We start from the raw sequence: 20,122 nt of genomic DNA on the forward strand, positions 1-20,122 counted from the left end.
TGTGATACAGATGAAGAATGACCTGTTAACCAATTCATTCAACGTTTTTTTTCCTGCAGGCTACACTGGCCAGTGGATGGTACGGATGGAGGACTCGGACGGTACGATGGACGCTCGGCTGGAGTGTCTGTCCTGGTACCGGAACCAGGCGGACCCCGCTGACGTGCAGGCCACTCTGAGTGTGCTGCCGCCCGACTGCCCGTGCACGGAATGGCAACTGTGGTTCGATGGAGCGTAAGTACAATGGGACCGACGTTAACGTTGTGGTGTGGGAGAAATAATCAAAATCCTTGAATATTCGATTATATTTTCGCAGGGCAAAATCATGACAATGCGAACATCTTAAAGTTTGTTTTCACGCAGTGCTCCAATATTGTTTCGACAGCGAGCTTAAAACACCACGACAACCTCTTTTCCAGTCTTACCCCGATTTATCAAATCCTCGCGAAAATACATTTCTTTTTATAAAAAAGGAGAAAAAAAGAAATACAATAAGTGTTTCGGTAAACCTTTACAGACGTAAATTCAAGATTGACCTATTCTTTGTCTACTACTACTGAGTTGTTCAAAACCCTGTCTCCTTTCTGCCGCTGTAGGTTCCAGATCGACTGGAGCAGCTCGTGGTGGGACATCTGTGCCTACAGCGCCTTCCCTACAGCAGACGGACTGGTACAGAAATGCTGCTATGAAGACGGCGCGCTGAAGACTGGAGGGCCGGACGGGGGCTATGTTATTCAGGTGATCAAATATTAGTCTCTACCAGATCAACGACGCTAGCTATAGGGAGAATAGTTTGCAACGGGACGTAGGGTTTGACTTGCTCAGTTATTCAAGGAGAAATGTAAGCCATTCCACGGACAAACTTTCTTCGCCAATTCTTCCCCTTATTATTCAGGTGATCAAATATCGGCACACCCTGTTTCGGAGACCCAAATTTTAGTTGTCGTCCTTTTATATCTGTGATTAATTGATTGACATCTTATTATTCCTTCACACGCAGCATCAAATAACATTGCAGCCAAAGGGCTGAATTGTGTTATTAGGCTATGCCGCGAAGAACGATATGTCGCAATGCCACACTGCAAGAAACAGAATCTGCGATCCAAAAGTATGATTCTTTTGCAACTACTAAAGGAATAATATCAATTAGCAATTAACACTATATCACTAACATTAAATGTTGCACTCCTTGCACGTTTTTCCTTACAGAACAGAGAAGATGACGACTGGGCATACACAAAATGCTGCGTGGAAAGCGTGGGGACCTGTGACCTGTTCTACGAGAAGCGCCCATCGGCCAACTGCTCTCAGTACCTGCCGCCAATATGGAGTAGGTGTTACATGTATTCATCGTGTCGTGTAGATTATTCATGACTGTAGACAACTCTTGGGTTCGTTTGTTTCTTTCGTATTACCGGTACTGCCTTTAGCCGTAACACACCAGTTTTGTGTACAGTAGGCACAATTTGCGTATCACCAAACTTTAGGATTTGGTAATGTACAAAATGTTTTAGTGCTATCATCTTCAACTGAACCGTATTATAATTGTCTTCACCTCATTTAAGTATCAAATCACAATTGTGGTTAAATTTCTGTTTGAATTCAGATTCTCTTCAGTCACTCACGAAACATAGCAGATGCTATATCTTAAGTAAAACGTCTGACCGTTTACAAAACTTATCCAGTTGCCTAACTAACTTTTGTATTGTGTATTAAATGGTATTGTTTCTTCCTATCCTACCAAAGGCTGGACTTGGGGAGACCCTCACATCACCACGCTGGACGGGAAACGCTACACCTTTAACGGCAAAGGCGAATACATCATGGCCGATGTGGACAACGGACAGTATCAAGTGCAAGCCAGGACGGCGTTCCCAGAAGGTAGATAATGATTTCACATTGGGTTTGCAAACAGTAATTGCAAGTTCTAACTTGACAGTCAAAGGGTACTGAAACTGTGGACAGCTAAGCAGAGGACCTGGTAATTGTCGACTACTCGCGCGAGAATCGTGTAAAGGTGCTCGCGCGTGTATTCTGCAACGCTAAAGTCGCAGCTGTGCACGCGCGTGTATTATATTCCAATCTGGAGCATTCGCAGACGTACTCGTTTCCTTCCGCTCACTACCGGTGGTGTTCGCATTTTTTGCCGACAGGGCGCTAGAATATCACAGTTGACACCGTTGTCCCCACAAGTGTTAATAGCTTTCGCACAGAATACATGTCATGTAACTTTACGTTTTCCTTCTCAAACCTCGAGATCATTGATACCATTGATTTTTTTTGCAGGTACCACAACAGCAACAGCCTTTTCCGCCATGGTCATTCAAAAGAATGGTGGCGTCCCGATTCAAGTAAACGTAGCCTCTGATTCGGAAACCGGCATGAATCTGTATATCGATGGTGCACTGCAAGACATGACCGTATACGGCAACGTCAGTACAGCGATCGCGCAGGAAAGCAATGTGTTGGTGTCAAGGCCAAGTGCAAGCGAATTCAAGGTGTACTACAGCACAGGTGTGTCTGCGACTGCACAAGTTGAACAGGTATGTTGGTGTCAACGTCGACAATATCATCCTGAAAGACGTCATAATGTCCACAATACTCATTCTGAAAGAAGTGAATTATTCACAGAAATCCCTCAAAATTCCCCAAGCTTCTCAAATCTTACCGTTCAATAGAAAACCTATTTTCTTGCTTAAGCTATCCGATCCGTTTATCTACCAAAACGCCGGACAATTCACGTCCCATTGTATGCAGAAAAGAAGTAATAACCTTCAAACAGCTGGGTAGAAAAAAATAGAAGTGTTAGAAAGATTTGGAACCTTCTATCTTGACTCACGTTTAACGTTTCAATAAGGGAAAGCATGTGAAACATCATGTTAGCTCTCCCATACTGACATTTGATACATCAATTATTTACACATAACTTGAGCTCTGTCTTCGTAGGCATCTCTCACCAGGATGTTTTATTTTCGTCACAGGACCTCCAGTTCACTCCAGTGATCCCTAACCCTTTAAGTGTGTCGAAAGTTAAAGAGTGTATTGAAGACTTAAAGACCTTACGCGTTGTTTATAATGATTACAGGGCATGATGTCGATCGTCTTCTCCGCCCCGGTATCCTTCATGGGAAAAACGAAAGGCCTGCTGGGAGTTTGGGACGGAGATCAAGCCAACGACTTCATGATGCATGACGGGACGGTTCTGTCGACTAATTCCACCGAGAGGCAGATTTTCGACTTCGGACGATCATGTAAGTTGTGAGGACGGTGCATCAGCTTTGAGGCCCGTTCACACTCATGCGTATATTCACGTCCTTATGAGTTCTTAGGTTTAGGTAAAGTTTGCTGCCGAAGACGTCATTTGTTCGGTTCAATAACCAGGCTGCCCAAGGGTGGGTCAAATGAGCAATACGGAACTCATACGGACTTGAATATATGCACAAGTATGAACGGGCCCTAACAAACTTGACAACGCTTGAAAATTCATATCTCTTTGTAATGTACACCCTGAATCATCATTATCTATACTTTTTATTGATCATCTTGTTCGTGTTTTCCCCACACATTTACTAACTGATTTTAAGGACGGTTCAAGTTTTGTTTGGTTGAATGGAATTCCTGTAAAACTTGAAGGAAATCTTTAAAGAAATGTTTTAGATCTACCACTTTGGAACAAATCATATATACATCCGAAGACTTTCTATGACGAAACTTATTATCAAAACGCTTTACTGTTCTTGACCGTTTGAGGTCAAATCTGTCCAGGCTAGGATGCTAGACCTACATCATTTACAGGAAAAGTGGCCGATCTTAGTGTCACACTGTTCATTACACAGGGCAAGTGACAGCCGGGGCAGGCGACAAGGCGTCCCTCTTCCACTATGACGCCGGTCAGGGCGTAGACACCTACCAAGACGACACCTTCGTCCCCACCTTCGGGGACGAGGCCGGAACTCCCGACCCGGTGTTACAACAACAGGCGGAAGACCAGTGTGGCGGCAACCAGGAGTGTGTGTACGACGTTCTCCAGACGGGGAGCGTGGCAGTAGGGGCGGCGTCTCTTCACCAGTCTTCTACCATTGAAGACGGCTCGCAGAAAACAAGTCAGTTCTTTTTACACTTCACATTTTAGCTAGGGTCACATTTCCAAAACGAGGCCCGGCCGGGCTGTTTGCAGCAAGAAAAATTAAAGTATATATCGAGAAATATATACAAATTATATTCACGACTAACATTTTTCACGTTTTGTGTGTTTTGTTTGGAAATGCGGCCCTAAAAGTAGGAATTCGAATTACCACCATATGGATACGACATTGGCAAAAAATCCCGATATTACTGTTAAACAAACCCATCTCAGCCTATATACTTGTCATCACCAAGGGGCAAGAAGAAGCCGAACTTATAGGTAGTAGTGTAGATTTAAAACCCATGTTTTCGACTAGTATTAGTATTAAGCCTGTCACTGTATGTTTTTTATTACTTCTTTTGAATCTGCATGCCTGTACGTTTAGCCCGATAGGTCATGAATGTACAGTAAACGTTATTCTTATCACTGTTCGTCCCTAGGTAACTACCCTCCCACCGTGACCGGCCCTACCGTGCTGTACGCCGTGTATCAGGAGACTCTAGAGTTCTCGCTGACTGCCGAGGACAGGAACGGCGACTCTGTCAGCTTCTCCGTGTCATCACCGTCCACCCTGGCGGCGTCCGTTCTGTCTGCCAGTGGAAATACGGTAAGTTACCTTCACATCTATCTGTATCTGTGTGCTGTGTAGCTATCTGTATCTGTGTCATCATCTTTGCTACCCCCATATAGCCCCAACAGGGGCAAAGTGTGTGTGTGTGTGTGTGTGTGTGGAGGGGGGGGGGGGGTTATGACATGACATGACATAACACAGCAGCTTCGCAGGCTTCCAGTGAACGAAATAACCTCATTACCAGACTCTATGCGTCAAGCTTTCTGAAGGCTTATAATGTGCTTTTCTTATTTTTGTATATACAAGATAAGGTTTCTTGTAAGCCGCCTTCATTTGTAAGCAAAAAAAGCCCAAAAAGCCCATCTTGAAATGTTTTGACTTGATCTTGAGATATTTTGACCAATCTCCAGATAGTTAAAAGATCTCAAGATACTTCGAAAAGATCTCTAGATGATTTGAAAAGATGCTTTTGAATATCTAAAGATGCTATGTAAAGCTCTCAAGATGCTAGTATGTAAAGCTCTCAAGATGCTTTGTAAAGATCTCAAGATGCTTGAAAAAGACTTCAAGATGATTCGAAAAGATCTCAAGATGCTTTAAAAAGATATCAAGGTGCTTTGTAAAGATCTAACTATATCTCTGTATTCTCGCTATCAAATGCGAGAGACATGAAGCCACAAAGAGCTATCTAAAAAAGCTTTTGAAATATCTCAAGATGCTTTGAAATATCTCAAGATGCTTTGAAATATCTCAAGATGCTTAGTAAAGATCTCAAGATGTCTCTGTATCGTCTCTACCAAAGGCCACGTTCAGCTGGCGGGTGGACAGGGAGGAGAGTTTCAACCTGAAGATCCTGGTGACTGACGCCGGCGGCGCGAGCGCCCTCTACTGGCCAACAGTGTACCTCTGCAGCTGTGAGAACGATGGCAGCTGCGCCACCAGCGGAGGCGCGCACAGCTCCTCCAATAACACTAGGTAAGGCTTAGCCTGGTAACAGTATCACCGGGAGCTCCGTGGTATCCCTACGGTGATTGGAATGTTGGCCGCCCGTCCAGGCCCATTAGCGCACGCCGGGGGATTTTGACGGTTTTTGTTTTAATTACTGCACTAGTGAGGTTCAGAAGACAAGATTCATGTGGAGTCAGAAGTGAAAATGACCTCGATCAAACTTAAGCTCACTGAAGAGCTAATCTTTTTCACTGGTCGTGATAGAGAAGACACTAGGTATAGTACTTACAAGTAGGTTGAACGGCACATCACTATAGGTCACTAACCACTGAACTACGCGCTACTGATATTGGTAAAGAGGTGAGAGGGAAACGAAAAATACATAAATAACATCCTACATATACATTACTCGCAATTAGAACATAATTCTTCTATACGTCATCATGAACAAACTAAAAAAAACATGCTCATGCAAAAAAACTGATTCATTTTGTTCATTCTTTAATTTCACTGCAGGTTCGTGATGCAAGAGTGCACATGCGCAGCCGGCTACACCGGATCAAAGTGCGAGTCGGACATTGACGCATGCGCAGCGAACTTCCAGCCATGTTACGCAGATGTCCGATGTATCGACTTGCCGGCCCCAGCCAACATCAGCGGGTACCAGTGTGACTCCTGCCCAACCGGGTATGCAGGGGATGGCCAGCGCTGTGCAGGTAGGGCAACTGAAACTCCCATTGCACTTTTGGAAAAGGAATTTGATTTGTCAAAATTTCAGCAGATGGTTATATTACACTGAACGCCGTGTCACACCTAACCGTTGCACATCTAAGAACAAGCGTTTCAATCTATCCAGTGAAGGTACCCCTTCTGTACTTGCTTCCACTCGACGATAGTTCTAGGGAAAAATATCTTTTAACACGTTAGTTCTGGGTTGATAACTTCCTCAGACTGGTATATGTCCGAACTGTGAAAGGAGCTGACTTGCTTTCTGAGGACCGACTTCAATGTTAGATTGGTAGCGATAGACGGATTTGTTATTATCTCAACAGTGCTAAATTTTCCTCGATAGTGAATTGTTCACGTACCTTTGGACTAATGGCCATTTCTATTCTGTTTCAGACGTGGACGAGTGCGTATCGGGAGCGTCCTGTGCACAGCTGTGTGTGAACTTCCCAGGCTCCTACCAGTGCTCGTGCAACGCCGGATATGAACTGGGAAGCGACGGAAGTTCCTGCAATGGTAAGATAGTTTCTTGAAGAGATTCTGGAATTGGCCTTATCCACACATGTATGTAAACACTCCTGTACCTGGTCCTGACAACCATCCACACACAGGTAATGACAATTTCTATAGTGCTAGACACTATCCACACACAGGGGAACATACCTAGTACCTGGTGCTGAACAGCAACAACACAGGGGGAAACATGCCTGTCCTTGGTGCTGAACAATACCGACACATATGTAATCTGTATTTGTTTCCGAAATTTGGCCGTATGGTTTTCTTTGTTGCAAGACATGATGCACAGTGATGCATTGATTATAAATCACATGATATATGTTAATGGCTCGTCATTTAGTGCAGTCCTTTGTGCATTTGAAATGCATGAATGGCACAATATTCGCTTTTTAGGGATGGCCAACACAGGATCGACTATTGCTACAGTAACTGCAACAAGCTGTCGAATCTCCTCACTGAAATGCACAGAAAAATGGCTCGATATTAATAAAAGCATTTAATTCCAACAGATGTGGATGAGTGCACGCCAGCTAGCGACTGTGACCAGGTCTGCAACAACAACGCCGGTTCGTACAGCTGCTCCTGCAACAGCGGGTTTGAACTGGGATCGGACAGCAAGTCCTGCACACGTGAGTTCAACAGCAGTATCTCAATATGTTCTTATGGAACACGTGATAAGCCGTGATGTCACTGGTGGGAAGAAATGTATTTGACCGTAGTTGTCACCGCACGTTGGGGTTGTGAGGATGACTTAGAGGGAGAAATAGATTGAGCATCAATTTAAAAGGGAATCCTTATATAGCTATAGATTGTATCGTTGATGAAGGTTAGACAGAATTTTTCAAAATTCGATCCAGTTGCTTGAGTAACTATTTTGGCCTATAAATTGTATGTATGTATGTATGTATGTATGTATGTTTATTTGTTTGTTTGTTTGTTTGTTTGTTGATTCATGAGGTCATGGGGGACAAAATATAACAGAGACACGGACTACATGATTGAAGTCTATAAACAAATGTCCTTACACATACACACTGGCACTACAAAAAAACATATAACGAAACTACTTTACTCACACGTGCAGCTACTGATCCGTGCCCTGAGGGGGATACGGGAGGATGTGACGTCATCAGGGGCTGGTGTCTGAACAACGGCGGCACCAAGCAGTGCGCCTGTAAGAGCGGGTACGCCTTGGCAGACGACGGCGTGAACTGCAACGGTGAGTGGCGGGGAAACTACTACACTGAGTTGAAGGGATTTGAATTAGCTGTTACAGTAGCAATCCAGACAAAATGTCTGAGTGTTCATTAATTCATTTACTCACTCGTTTATTCATTCATTTGATCAAATTATAGATAACAATAGATACGTATACGAATAGATACTTGTAGATAACAATTCAACTATCCTAACATTTTTCAAACTTATGACAGTTTGTTACAGTGTTTACCTTTGGTTTTTCGATAATCGCCGTTCTTTGAGACAAGGCTTGGTTGAATTGTTGGACAGGTCGATTTTCTTATTTTAGACGATGTATTAGTGAGTAAGCGAGGGAGTGAACGAACGAATGAATCAAGGAAGGAATTAATGAATTAGCGAGTGCATGAATGAATTCATGAATAAAAAATGTTAAATTCCGAATGCATCTTTTTCAGATGTGGACGAGTGCCAGACTGGAGAGAACAGCTGCAACCAGAACTGCGCCAACACGGACGGCAGCTACAACTGCTCCTGTGAGTCAGGCTACGAGCTGGTGGACGAGCACACCTGTCAAGGTAAGGGATAACAGATAACTGTAAGTAAGTAAGCAAGCAGCATTTTTTCATTGTGTTTTAGTCCCACATATTCCCTTTGAGTGTAAAGATAAAGCATGACAGTTATTTTGATACCAAAGCCTTCGCATACATGTACAAAACGATTCACGAATTTTCTTTCTAATACCTAGATTGTATCACTTATTCGAAGTTCCTAGTGTCAACTGTAACAATGTTTAATATGTGATTGCATGGAGTGTTATACGAACAGTAGCCATGCAGACATAAAGGACTCCATCAAAGCCACAAGTAGAACCTCACACATTCCCGTTTTGCACTGCTGCACCTAACAAAGTTATTGTATCATTCTGCAAGATTAATGCTATTTCCAGTATATGGTGATGATCATGGCGATGGTTGTTAGATAGAGAGGTGAATTGTACTGTTGATGAACTGGAATTTGACAGATCTAACTATTTTCCACGCGCAGACATTGATGAGTGTAACACCGGGAGCTACAACTGCACCGGAAACACCGTGTGTAAGAACCAGCCGGGGTCCTACAGCTGTGAGTGTGCTGCCGGGCTTGTCCTGACGGACGGCGCATGCGTCGGTGAGTAACCAAACTGTGGCAAACAACCACGCAGATTCATTTAGGCCACATGAACCGAAGAAAGATTTATTACAGCTGAAGGTGTTTTTTTACACCAGGTCCTGTAGCTGCAGAGTTTCTTTCTTTCTCTTTCTCTTTCTTTGAGCCTTTATTCTTTAAAAAATCAAATCGGTCAGCAGGCCACTTTTCATAGAGGTCATGAGAGAAGGGGTAAGGGTCAGACAAAATGTAACAAAGGTACAGATTACATGATGCAAGTCTTAGCAAATGCAAGAACATTATAGTCCTAATGAATCCAGTGAATGATGATGATGATGATGATCATGGTGATGGTCCCCAGTGAGAAAGATTTCTCCTATTGTAATTTTTCACATACATCGATGACTTAACTGCTTACTCCGAGCTGCCTAACTAAGACAAAAAAGTATCTTCGCTGTCATTTTCCTAAGAACTACAAATGATAAGACAAAAAGTATCGTTATTTTTACTATCAATCCCTGAAATAACGACCTGACCGTTTTAACTTTTTGTCAGATCTTCCCGACGACGAGAAGCCAGTGTCTGTCTCCACACGAACACCCTCCGACCAGGACCTTTCCAACGCTGTGACCTTCAACTGCGGGATAACCTTGGCACAGGTGAGAACCATTACAGCATGGCCGCTTGGTGCCAGTACAGGCAGATACCACAATATAACCCCTGACGAATGGTTTTGCCAACTTTGTCCAAAGCAAATGAATATCACTTTGTCATGAAATACTGAGCTATGACGTTTTATGTAACATTTCTTTGCCTAAAATACAACACATTTCAAGAGACTCGATGCCACACGCAGATTTGAATATATCATTAGATGTGACTGTCACCATTCAAAAGCCACAAGTCATAAAATATTGTTTTTTAATGAGAAAAGATATTGAGTGTTTCTTTTGTCACCAAAGAGCTTCCGAGTCGCTATTAAACCATGTGATCTCGGTTTTTTTAGACGATTGTAATGTTTAATATAAAATTCACACATTATCTTCCCCCTTCCTCATTAGTACACCGTGACAGTGGATAACGCCTTCTCGACTCTGCTGGCTGCCATGGCAACGGAATACTGCACCGCGAATGCTGTGGCGTGCGGCGTGACGACGTCAGATGGCTCTCGCAGGAGGTCAGTGACCTTAACATGGCCATGTTACTAGAATGAACAAGTCAATATACACTTGGTCTAGTACATGAGATGGCGGTTTATTGACGCTGAAGAAGAGTGGTGGATGTCACTCAAAACGTCAAGGCGTAACTTCCGTACCTTCTGTATCTATGTAGCCGGCATAACCGCCTTTCGGCGTAACACACAAGAATCTTATCCAGTTGTGGAGGTTGATTTTTTGTCTTTAAATATCTTAACGTTGTGTCAAAACTCACTCTAAACTTTCGCCACTTGCAGACGAAGGAGCACACCTGTGACCTTCACCGTCCTTGAAGTCCAACGACCTTCAGGTTACCCTTCAGCGAACAACGACAGCACCACTGCGCTTGCGTACTACCTTCTCCTTCCCTCTGGCAACACGTCCATCCCTGGGAGCGAGCTCCTGGCCATTCTCCAGTCGAACGTGACGGCACTTGAGGCAGTGCTTGGAGGGGACATCTCCACAATCGCACTGTTGGTGCCTGTGGAAGAGGAGGGAACGGTAGCAGCGGCTGGCACGAATACCGCTGTCATCGTAGTCGCCGTGTTGGTTCCTCTGGTGCTGCTGGCAGTCGCCATTGCTGTAGGAGTTTACATGTACAAGTGAGTCTGAACACGCACATCACATACAGTCAAACCCGTACAAGTGACCATCTCTTCATATGGACCACCAGGCCATTGTGACCACTTTTTGGTGGTCCATTAGATAAGATAATTCGTCCAGTTGATGCAAACATTAAGAATCCTGTCTGTTGTGATCGCCTGTCCACGTAAATCAGATTTTACCTCTGGTGCTGCTGGTAGTCGCTATTGCTTTGGGGGTGTACATACGTACTAGTGCGTCTGAACACACACACTTATTAGGTCCAAATGGGTAAAGATAGCAATCTGGCTTACTCGATGATTTTGTAGGCAGAAATCCCAATCAGAGTCTGTCAGAGATATTCCTCTAAAAAGAAAGAATGTTTCAACTTCGATTCATGTCACTTCACATCAATGAACTGATCTTAAAATTATAGGATCTATAAATTGGACAATGGCCCTAACAGTAACGTATTCCTACCACCCTGATCGGAGCCTCTGTTGACATGTCGACAGTAAAATCAGCTGTTCTGCTAATTGAAGTTTTAACATGCTCAATTACGTTTAATGATACGGAATGAGTCTAACAAAATCATATTTTCAAAGAAAAAAAGCTATTATTAATGTTACTAACGTTGACGATATTCCCTCCCACTAGGAAATCGAGAAGGAAGAAGGTGGGTCTCTCCTGCGAAGACATGCGAATGACACCTGTGAAGAAAGAACGCGTGGCTACGCGGGCCTGGGGTCCTCTGGAGAAGGGAGGCGCCGCCAGCAAACCCGTTCCCCCAACCTGGGCCGAACAGGCCGCGGTCGGAATCGGCTCTCAACCCGTGCGGGCACCGCTGCCACCCGTCCGCGCTCCGACGTTCGTTCGGGAGGGGACTCAAGGGAGTATGGCCCCGTCGCTAGCTCGGGAGGGCACTCAGGGGAGCATTGCCCCGTCGATTCGTCGGGAGGGTACTCAGGGGAGCATCGCGCCATCGTTCCGTCGGGAGGGCACACAGGGCAGCATTGCCAACCCTGCTTACCAGTCCGCGGAGGAACTGAAGAGCGAAGAGGAACCCAAAGTCAGCATACTTCAGCTGCTGCCGTCCCGACTCCCCGCGCCCCCGACAGAGACCGAGCTCTATCCCAAGCCGCCCGGGACACCAGAGGGGCCTGAAGAGGCCGGCGAGGGCGCCTCCTTGATGAAAACAGAACTGTAGCCGTGACTTTGTAGAATAGAACCTCCTTGACTGAACACAAATGTTACATTTATAACTGGTTACAAAAAAACCTCCTTGGTTACAGGTAGCAACATCTACTTATATAATTCAACCAGGGTACATAGTTCCGCCACCCTAAAAAGATGCGTCCAAAGTAAACAGATCCCCGACCCAACGTTCCCCCGGTCAGTAAACAAATGTAATGCACGCCTGTATATCTAAACTGTGCATACCTGGGGGTGCTGCACTAGAGATCTCTCAAACGACTATATTTGAAAGTGACAGATTTATGTAACCCAGTGGATTAATGTTAATGGAGGTTAAACCATGTCACTGTGGGTATTGTAAGTTTTGTGTTTTGGTCAGAATAGAATCGAAATCTTCTTCCCCAAGACTATAGGCATGTGTCTCTTGAGGGGCAAGGCTTTTGTAAATACATTTTTGTACCCCAGGACATGAAAAAATCACACTTAAAACTTTAGTGCCAAAGGCCCAAGATTTCCACTTTTACAGAGCTGATGCACTGAGCGCACAATAAGTCACTGTTGTTGTTTGTTGTTGTTATGTGTGTTGCTGGGCACAGCTCTATGTTCCAATGCCCCAATGTTCCGACACCCCTATGTTTGAGTTAGGGCGTAAGCTGAGGGTTAGGGTTGTCAGAACATCGGGGTGTAACCGTGTTGTGTGCTAAATCGTCTAATGAATTGTATAGGAGTGTGTATCTTTGTATTTCGTGTCAGTGAACGTTTCTACCTCTAGCAAAGGAATATTTTCCCTAACGTTTTTTACACAGTGGTTTGTACATATTACCAGGGTATCGTAAAACAGTACAGACAGATTTTTATCAGTTATTGTGGAAAGGCAATAATCTGTCAAATCAAAGAATCTGAATCCACCGCTGGATACAGGAACAATTGTTTATTGCAGGATTTGGCAATCCCCTTTTTAGCTGCAACCTCCTTTCCAACAATGCTTTAAATTCTATGATGAAAACGATGACTGGGTTGATGGAGATTGTCTTTACAAGGCAGATATGCATATTGTCTGTCCTATCATTACAGATTGAATATAGACCCACTATGTCTACAATCCGTCCAAATCAATTTGTGCAAATAAATGCCTGCTCTGGCCTCTCTTTACTCGCTGTTAAATAATTTGTCCGTTTACAAGTGTACAGTACTCGCAAAGAGTAGATTGTAAAGTGCAACAGATAGATGAGGACTTACATTTGATACAGCAATATCGTACAGATGAAATGTTTATCAAATGAATTACTGTACTTGGAAAACTGCAGTGCCTTTTAGTTATTTGTGGCCTAAGAGTGGCATTAGTACGCACGCAATTTACAACTTCGCTATAATCCTCAAACTGATGAACACTAACAGATAATCTAGGATGAACAATCCCAGATGTAATTTTTCTATACAATAGAATTACATGTTTTGTGTAAAAAAAGGAATGACTTAACTTGTAGTGACGTTCTGTCACAACTCAGGTGTGTAAGATATGTGATTGTGAAATAAAACAAAAGAAACTCCACAATCGTGTTGTTTGTATGTGACATGTTCACTAGCTATCACAGTCAGAAGGTACAACCACTTCCAAGACACTGTAAATTTGCCATTAAATGAATACATTTAGCCTAAAGCACATATGCATGTCTTGATGGAAGACCCTTGATGCAGGCAACTAAGACAAAGTCTGAGCAGGCTTTACCAAGTAGTTAGTGCAAGTACCAATCTGAAGATAACCTGGATTTCACGAACAGATTTCAGGTAATCTCCATATGGGATAAATTTGTACAATGCCACTTAGTCCCGGGTGACAATTTCTATGAAGAGATCCTATATTTGATTCTCTGAAGGGAAGAGAGTATAGGAGCCCCGGTTGAAATCGGATGCCATCCAGGTTACTGGACCAGAACCATTATTGTTACTTTCTACACCATTTCAGTATCGACCATGTGGTGCCAATTATGTCACTTACATGTTAGTTAGGTCTATTTAAATGACCTGTATCTAGCCCCTCGGGGCACGAATGTACAATAAAGTTCTTCATTCATTAATGGCCACAATTGGGGGCAAAGCAGAAGGGATGGGGCTAAGCATATTAGCATTGGGGGAAAAAAGGAAAAGAGGGGGCAAAGAATATTTTTGTGGGGGCAAAGATGATTACAAGGGGCAAAGTGGAAGAAGTTAGGTGGGGATGTAAAGACAGGCCAAAAAGTTCAAACACATGGACACACCATCCTCCCGGATGTATAAGATGTAATTATCATTTCTGTATATACCATATGAAATTATACTTAGCACTATTACATGTACCTTCTTTGACAAAAGAGCATTACAGCTATGTCATCCTATCAATAACATACCAAGAAAGGAAAAAAGATACTTTCAAATAATCAAGTACTTTAAAGTTTCCCTTCACTGACTTTTCATAGACTAAGAGGAATAACTTAACACACTTCCTAGCCTTAAGATACCCAATAACTGTGTCAATTTCCATTCCCAAGTCTCTATGGGAAATATGTCTATCAAGACTTTCAATGAACACACTGTGTACTCAGGACCCTGATGACCTCTCTGAATTCAACTCACCCCATATTTCACCCTAACAACTAATTGAGATATAGGCAAGTGATCTATCTAGAGATATGTATTTTTATCCATGTGTAATTTCCGCCTGCTATAATAAGTGATACTTTTATTGAACTACCCCTGCACATGTATCTGTAATGCAATGATGATAAGCAAGCCAGAACTACACCAGTGTCAACTACATGTACCATATTGTAAATCTCAGCCTCTCAAGCCCACAGTCCATTGTTCAAATTAACAGTCCAGAAAGGCATGCTGGCAATGAGTGACACCCAGCTGTTGCACTCCTTGTGACGAATTCTGGTACTGCAGTAGTTCTCTGGTTATACGTGGGGCAGTGTCAGTACAGTGTTTACTTGGCGATGATGTTGGACAAGCTGCAATGGTATGTCACAAAGCAAGAGGAGCGCCCTGGGTCATCTTGCACTGACTGCAGGTATGTTTTAAATGAAGTCATCTTCATCTTCCATGGCATCCTGCAACAAGAAATCAAATATCATACCTCGGTGAATTGTTCAGTGTTTTTGTGAACTTCTCACTGATTCTGCCAATGTATTTTCCCCACTGGCTCCCATAAGGCAACAGACATGCATATTGGGGAAAATTGAAGTCAGACAAGAAATGAGATAACCTATCCTGGGAATTTTTTGGGATCTTTGACCTAACCTCCACGTGGAAATAAGGATGGAAACACTTATCACTGACAAACAATTAGACACACAAAAAACAATTCCTCCTGTTTCACAGATGTACACATACAGTAACAATGCTTTCCTTCACTGGATCTATAGCTCTTTGCCCTTAATAAGATTCTATTGAAGGTCACAGATGTATCAAAATATTACATTATGTCCAGTAAATACGTAAAAGATTTTGACAGGTCGTTCGACATAATATAACCAGCTGCTGCTGCGCCGCGTGCCTGCGAAGCTGATGTGTTATGCCGAATGGCGGTTATACCGGCTATATAGATACAGATACAAAAACAGAAGTGTCTGTACAGACTGAGGTGCGAAGCAGGTTACAACAGTAGTACTGTACCCAAGTAAGTAGAAACTGTCTGGCGTGACTGTTCCTTACCTGGTTCGACGTCATGTTCTCCTCTCTCATCAAGTTAGAATAGCTCCTGCAGGGAAGAGAGACAGGGTTGGTTTAACTCACAGGATAGGTAAAGAGTCATGATTTACAACACAGTTTCATGGTGAGAATAAACCTGTTACACATGAAGAAGCCCCATCACATATTGGTCTTTGTAGTAGGATTTATGCTTCTTCAGTCACAAAATAAGCATATATCTGGTGTACATTTATATTGGCACAGTACCGGTACTTCGTGATCCAGTATTTTGGACCCGTACCTAATCGATTTTCACGGTACAGTTCACACAAATGACACAATACTGGTATGCAGCCCGAATCACACAGTCTTCAACCATATTTGTTGATTGACAGGTCGCTTTAAAAATCATCAGAGAATCAAGGGTAGTTGTCACGTAAAAATCCACCCAATCACACTGGACGAGCCTGTTTATACACGATCTCTCGCTGGCTCGGGTTAATGACCCCCTCATAACCCCTCCTAGGGGGCGGTATCTGTCGGGCCGGCCGCTAGGAGCGCGATTTAGTCAAGCTACACACTGGACAAGCCACAGGGTACTGCAAACATCGGCTGATCTCTAAAAATCTTACAATCCGTAGATACCTTTTTTCTTCTTCTTCTTTTCTTCTCCTCTCTTCTTCCTTCTCTAGATCCCTCTGTTCTTTCAGTTTCTTCTTGGCGTCTTTGCGCTCCTCTGCGTCACGTTCCTCGCGCTCTGCTCTCAGGTCCGGCTGTCTCTCCTGCTTCGTTTTGTTCAGCCGGTTAACGATCTCATTAAGTCTCTTCTCTACTGTGATTACCCTGACCTGAAGCGGACAAGGTTATACAGTTACAAAAGGTTACAAGGTCAGAGGTCACAAACTTTCAACTGGTTAACGATCTCATTTAGACTCTACTGCAATTACCCTGACCTGAAATGGACAAGGCTATATGGTTACAAAATTTGTTTTTTTTTTTTAATTCAATACTCCATTGTCATTTGTATTATTTCATTAGTTGGCTAGTCCATGTGTTAGTTCACATAGTTCTATCAATATAAATTCTAACTTCTTAGTCCTAAATAAGTTTTTTAAAAGTACAGTAGTCTACATTTTTTATCTTTAGTAGAGTACATCCTAGCATGTAACTATGTTTCAGACTACTCTAAAAGCAAATATTCTTCATTCTTCACATGTAATAAAGGATTTTAAATTGACTAGCTAAATGATGTGGTGACTTGTGCAACAAGATATAATTCAGCTGCTGGCTGCAAGTTCTTGCTTAATTGATTAACCATTTTGAGTGATTGATCGATTGATAGATTGGTTAATGAGTTGATTGATCGATTGATTAAAAACAACACATTGAAGTTGCCCTCACCTCCCTCTGCTTGTGGAAGCCGACCTGTCCCACGTCCATGTTGGCCGTCTTCTTCAGGTTTTCGAAAGGTGTGTACACCACAGCGATGTTGTTCGCCTTGTTGCCTAGCAGTGGAAAGGAACAGAAGGTAAATTTGTAGATGCAAGTATTTTTTTTATTTGAAAAAAATCATCATCTGTTATGAACCCACTAACACTCAACCCCCCCTTATCTTAGAAGTAGCGTAGTCTGGTTAACTCACTCTGGTGTTAAGAGTTCTGGAGGCAACATTAAAGGGGCATATTGTGACATGAGTATAAAACAAAATTCTTTGTTTTTGATTATTTGTCTACATCATAAGTTGAATCTACCTTATTACACTGCACAGCAATATTCATCACGTATGGATGCGACTTTGTAGTATCGTGCGGACGTCTAAAAAAAAATTGTATACGCAATCCCCACCACCACTTGACTTGTCCGCCATTTTGTTGAACCATCGCCGAACACGCGATCGAACGTGCGACGTTCTGAAGTTTGATCACTTGTGGTGATTTTCCTATGACTCTCGATCTCCGACCGTAACGGTCGATTCGATTATTTCTTAGCGTTCTACGCTGGCTTATTTGCATATTAACTTGCGGGACGCAAGTTAATACGTAAATGAACCAGATTTTACACGTTTTGCGTTTTTCGTCGTTTCTTAATGGTGGAAATGTGACAAAATGACGGGAATATGTTGGAAATAAGTAACAAATAAGTTACAAATGTGAATTTTAATGTAGATCTTTCAAATTCTTATTATTTGTAGTTTTTGCCTACCAGATTCTACAATATGCCCCTTTAAGTGAGAAGACCACATTGCTTACAGTAGGTTTATAACTTCATCTTTGGACACAAGGTCAGGAATTTTGAACAGTCCCTCTCCAACCAGAGGTTGTTGGGGGGAAGATCGTGACCTTTCATCATATGCCCCATATTATGATAAAAGGTCACGATCTTCCCCCACCAACGTCTGCTTGGAGAGTACTACTACTGCATTTGATGCATTTAGCCAAAATTCATCATTCCCACAATTAAAATGCAGTCTCACTGTTGTATCTGATTTGTCCAAATGCTTATGTCATCAACTGTTTTATACTGGCACTTGGCAAACGGACCAGACCAACTGGAGTTGCTAATGAACTGGTATAGAAGGAACTTTCTAACTTACCTTGAATGCTATTAGCCTTAACCAGCTGAGCGCAGTCTGTTAGAACTGCGGCAGGTATGCTCTCTATTGTCTCCCCCTGCAAATACAGCAAACAAAAACCTCAGAAACAAAGAGCTGATATTTGTAGAGGGGAGGGTGACTACTAGTACTCTCTCTCTCTCAGGAGTTAAAATTACGAGGAGCTTACAATTGGTGAGGCTGAATCAAGGGTCTGTAATAGCAGTCTTCCAGTGCTCTAGCACAGGTCGGCTATGTGTGATCATTTCATCTCACCTTAGGCAGCCTTAGGTAGACGTGGGCAGACGACATCTTGTCAACGTGAAACCTGAAAGACAAACGAATGCAACCTTATAGTTATATATTCATGAATACATATCCAGTACAAGACAAAAGAGCTGTTGAACAAATAGTGATGAAAGTTGCAAACATTGTGCAATAGTTCTACCACTATCTAACATGGAAAATAACGACGTACCAAACATCTTCCGGCCATCCCCATCTCAGTAACTCTTCATCTGAAAAAGTGAAAAAGTGTTAATATCTCTTATGTTGGGTGAATGCATGGGCATCAAAGACTTCAAAACATTTCATATCAAATTTGCTCACAATTGCACAGCAAGATGCACTGTGGGTGACATGTAAAAGTTAAAGGCCCCTGAGACATACTAAGCACTAACATTATAGTAAACAAACAAAAAATCTGCACTCTGCACATGTATCAAGCAAGAGCTGTTCATAACTTACAGGCTTTCACCTTCGACATATTACCTTCATGTACATTGCATCTCACTGCACATGTGCAGTTTACACAGTGAACCGAAATGTAGTATGTAACTTACTTTCATGTTTGTCCAATCCCATATACAGCTTCATAGGTGGGTCAACAACTGAAAAAGACAAAAGTATGAGGCTTCAAAGCCATGATGTTGACTATGGTTGAAAAATCTTAAAGCAGATATAATGTTACAGTCCTGCCCATATACATGTACTGTAAATTCATTTATTTTCACCCTAGCTGCTAGCTATATATATATAGTGTAGGAGCTGAAAGGTTTTCCGTGTGCATTAAGTTCAAGGCCAAAGCAATAATATTGTAACAGGAAAACACATTTAGGGCGTCAAGATTTCTTAGTAGAATCTCTAGAAAGTCATGATCACTGCCGCAAATATTTCAAGATCTACAGTAGTTGTAGTTCAATGGGGGGGGGGGGGTCTAAAGACCATGTAGATCAGGAGTTGGTGTGCCCACCGATGCAGTGGCTTCTCTTTCTAACAGTCTTGCACATAATCCCCGCATACAATATGTAAAGACTTCAAACATGAGATGCAGAGGCCATGCATACAATATCGCCACGGCCTGATCGATTTATCTGCATGGGGCACAAATACAATTTTATAAATGACTACAAAAATAGGTATCCACATGTCCACACTCAAAAATCACCTCCCCAAGTACCTAGAACGTAGTTTGTTCTCACAAACAGAAATAATATAGAGCTCACAGCCTTACCGTTGCTCAGAAAGTAGAAAACCATTCTGAAGATTTCCAGAACCAGTCCTGAACTGAAGAAAAAGAAAGGTTTGACGAAATCACCGATTCGCACCGACTGCCATGAAACCGGAAGTCTCTTATTCATAGCGGTCAAAGTTCAAAG

The 20,122-nt window shown here is 42.7% G+C and overlaps 3 protein-coding genes across 4 annotated transcripts in view; 2 read left to right on the forward strand and 1 right to left on the reverse strand.

Moving 5' to 3' along the window:
- The window catches only part of LOC136427025 (uncharacterized), a 34,750-nt gene extending 29,074 nt beyond the window's left edge, over positions 1–5,676 (forward strand). Inside the window, exons 31-39 of the mRNA XM_066415743.1 lie at positions 60–234; positions 597–738; positions 1,210–1,330; positions 1,747–1,881; positions 2,287–2,543; positions 3,086–3,251; positions 3,837–4,103; positions 4,567–4,733; positions 5,500–5,676. Of these exons, the coding sequence (XP_066271840.1) occupies positions 60–234; positions 597–738; positions 1,210–1,330; positions 1,747–1,881; positions 2,287–2,543; positions 3,086–3,251; positions 3,837–4,103; positions 4,567–4,733; positions 5,500–5,676 (1,607 nt within the window). The remainder of the gene's footprint in view (positions 1–59; positions 235–596; positions 739–1,209; positions 1,331–1,746; positions 1,882–2,286; positions 2,544–3,085; positions 3,252–3,836; positions 4,104–4,566; positions 4,734–5,499) is intronic.
- A 488-nt stretch (positions 5,677–6,164) lies between these two features.
- On the forward strand, positions 6,165–13,386 carry LOC136428911 (mucin-like protein). Its single transcript, XM_066418741.1, has 10 exons — positions 6,165–6,361; positions 6,768–6,887; positions 7,397–7,516; positions 7,972–8,106; positions 8,543–8,662; positions 9,132–9,254; positions 9,789–9,892; positions 10,295–10,410; positions 10,687–11,031; positions 11,669–13,386. Exons 1-10 carry the CDS (start codon positions 6,169–6,171, stop codon positions 12,216–12,218), a joined length of 1,926 nt encoding a protein of 641 aa, XP_066274838.1. The 5' UTR covers positions 6,165–6,168; the 3' UTR covers positions 12,219–13,386.
- Positions 13,387–13,748: 362 nt separating this feature from the next.
- LOC136428917 (coiled-coil domain-containing protein 25-like) overlaps positions 13,749–20,122 on the reverse strand; it is a 107,830-nt gene continuing 101,456 nt past the window's right edge. The window contains exons 2-10 of one of the 2 annotated variants that reach the window (XM_066418751.1): positions 19,978–20,046; positions 19,307–19,354; positions 18,943–18,982; positions 18,741–18,792; positions 18,468–18,543; positions 17,276–17,379; positions 16,520–16,722; positions 15,899–15,944; positions 13,749–15,294 (exon numbers count right to left, since the gene is read on the reverse strand). In XM_066418751.1, the coding sequence (XP_066274848.1) occupies positions 15,262–15,294; positions 15,899–15,944; positions 16,520–16,722; positions 17,276–17,379; positions 18,468–18,543; positions 18,741–18,792; positions 18,943–18,982; positions 19,307–19,354; positions 19,978–20,002 (627 nt within the window). In that variant the 5' untranslated portion in view covers positions 20,003–20,046 and the 3' untranslated portion in view covers positions 13,749–15,261. Of the gene's footprint in view, positions 15,295–15,898; positions 15,945–16,519; positions 16,723–17,275; positions 17,380–18,467; positions 18,544–18,740; positions 18,793–18,942; positions 18,983–19,306; positions 19,355–19,977; positions 20,111–20,122 lie in introns of those variants that run through there. The other variant, XM_066418750.1, reaches the window with a different exon arrangement.

This window comes from Branchiostoma lanceolatum, chromosome 2 (genome assembly GCF_035083965.1).
Source record: "Branchiostoma lanceolatum isolate klBraLanc5 chromosome 2, klBraLanc5.hap2, whole genome shotgun sequence".
Lineage (NCBI taxonomy): Eukaryota > Metazoa > Chordata > Leptocardii > Amphioxiformes > Branchiostomatidae > Branchiostoma > Branchiostoma lanceolatum.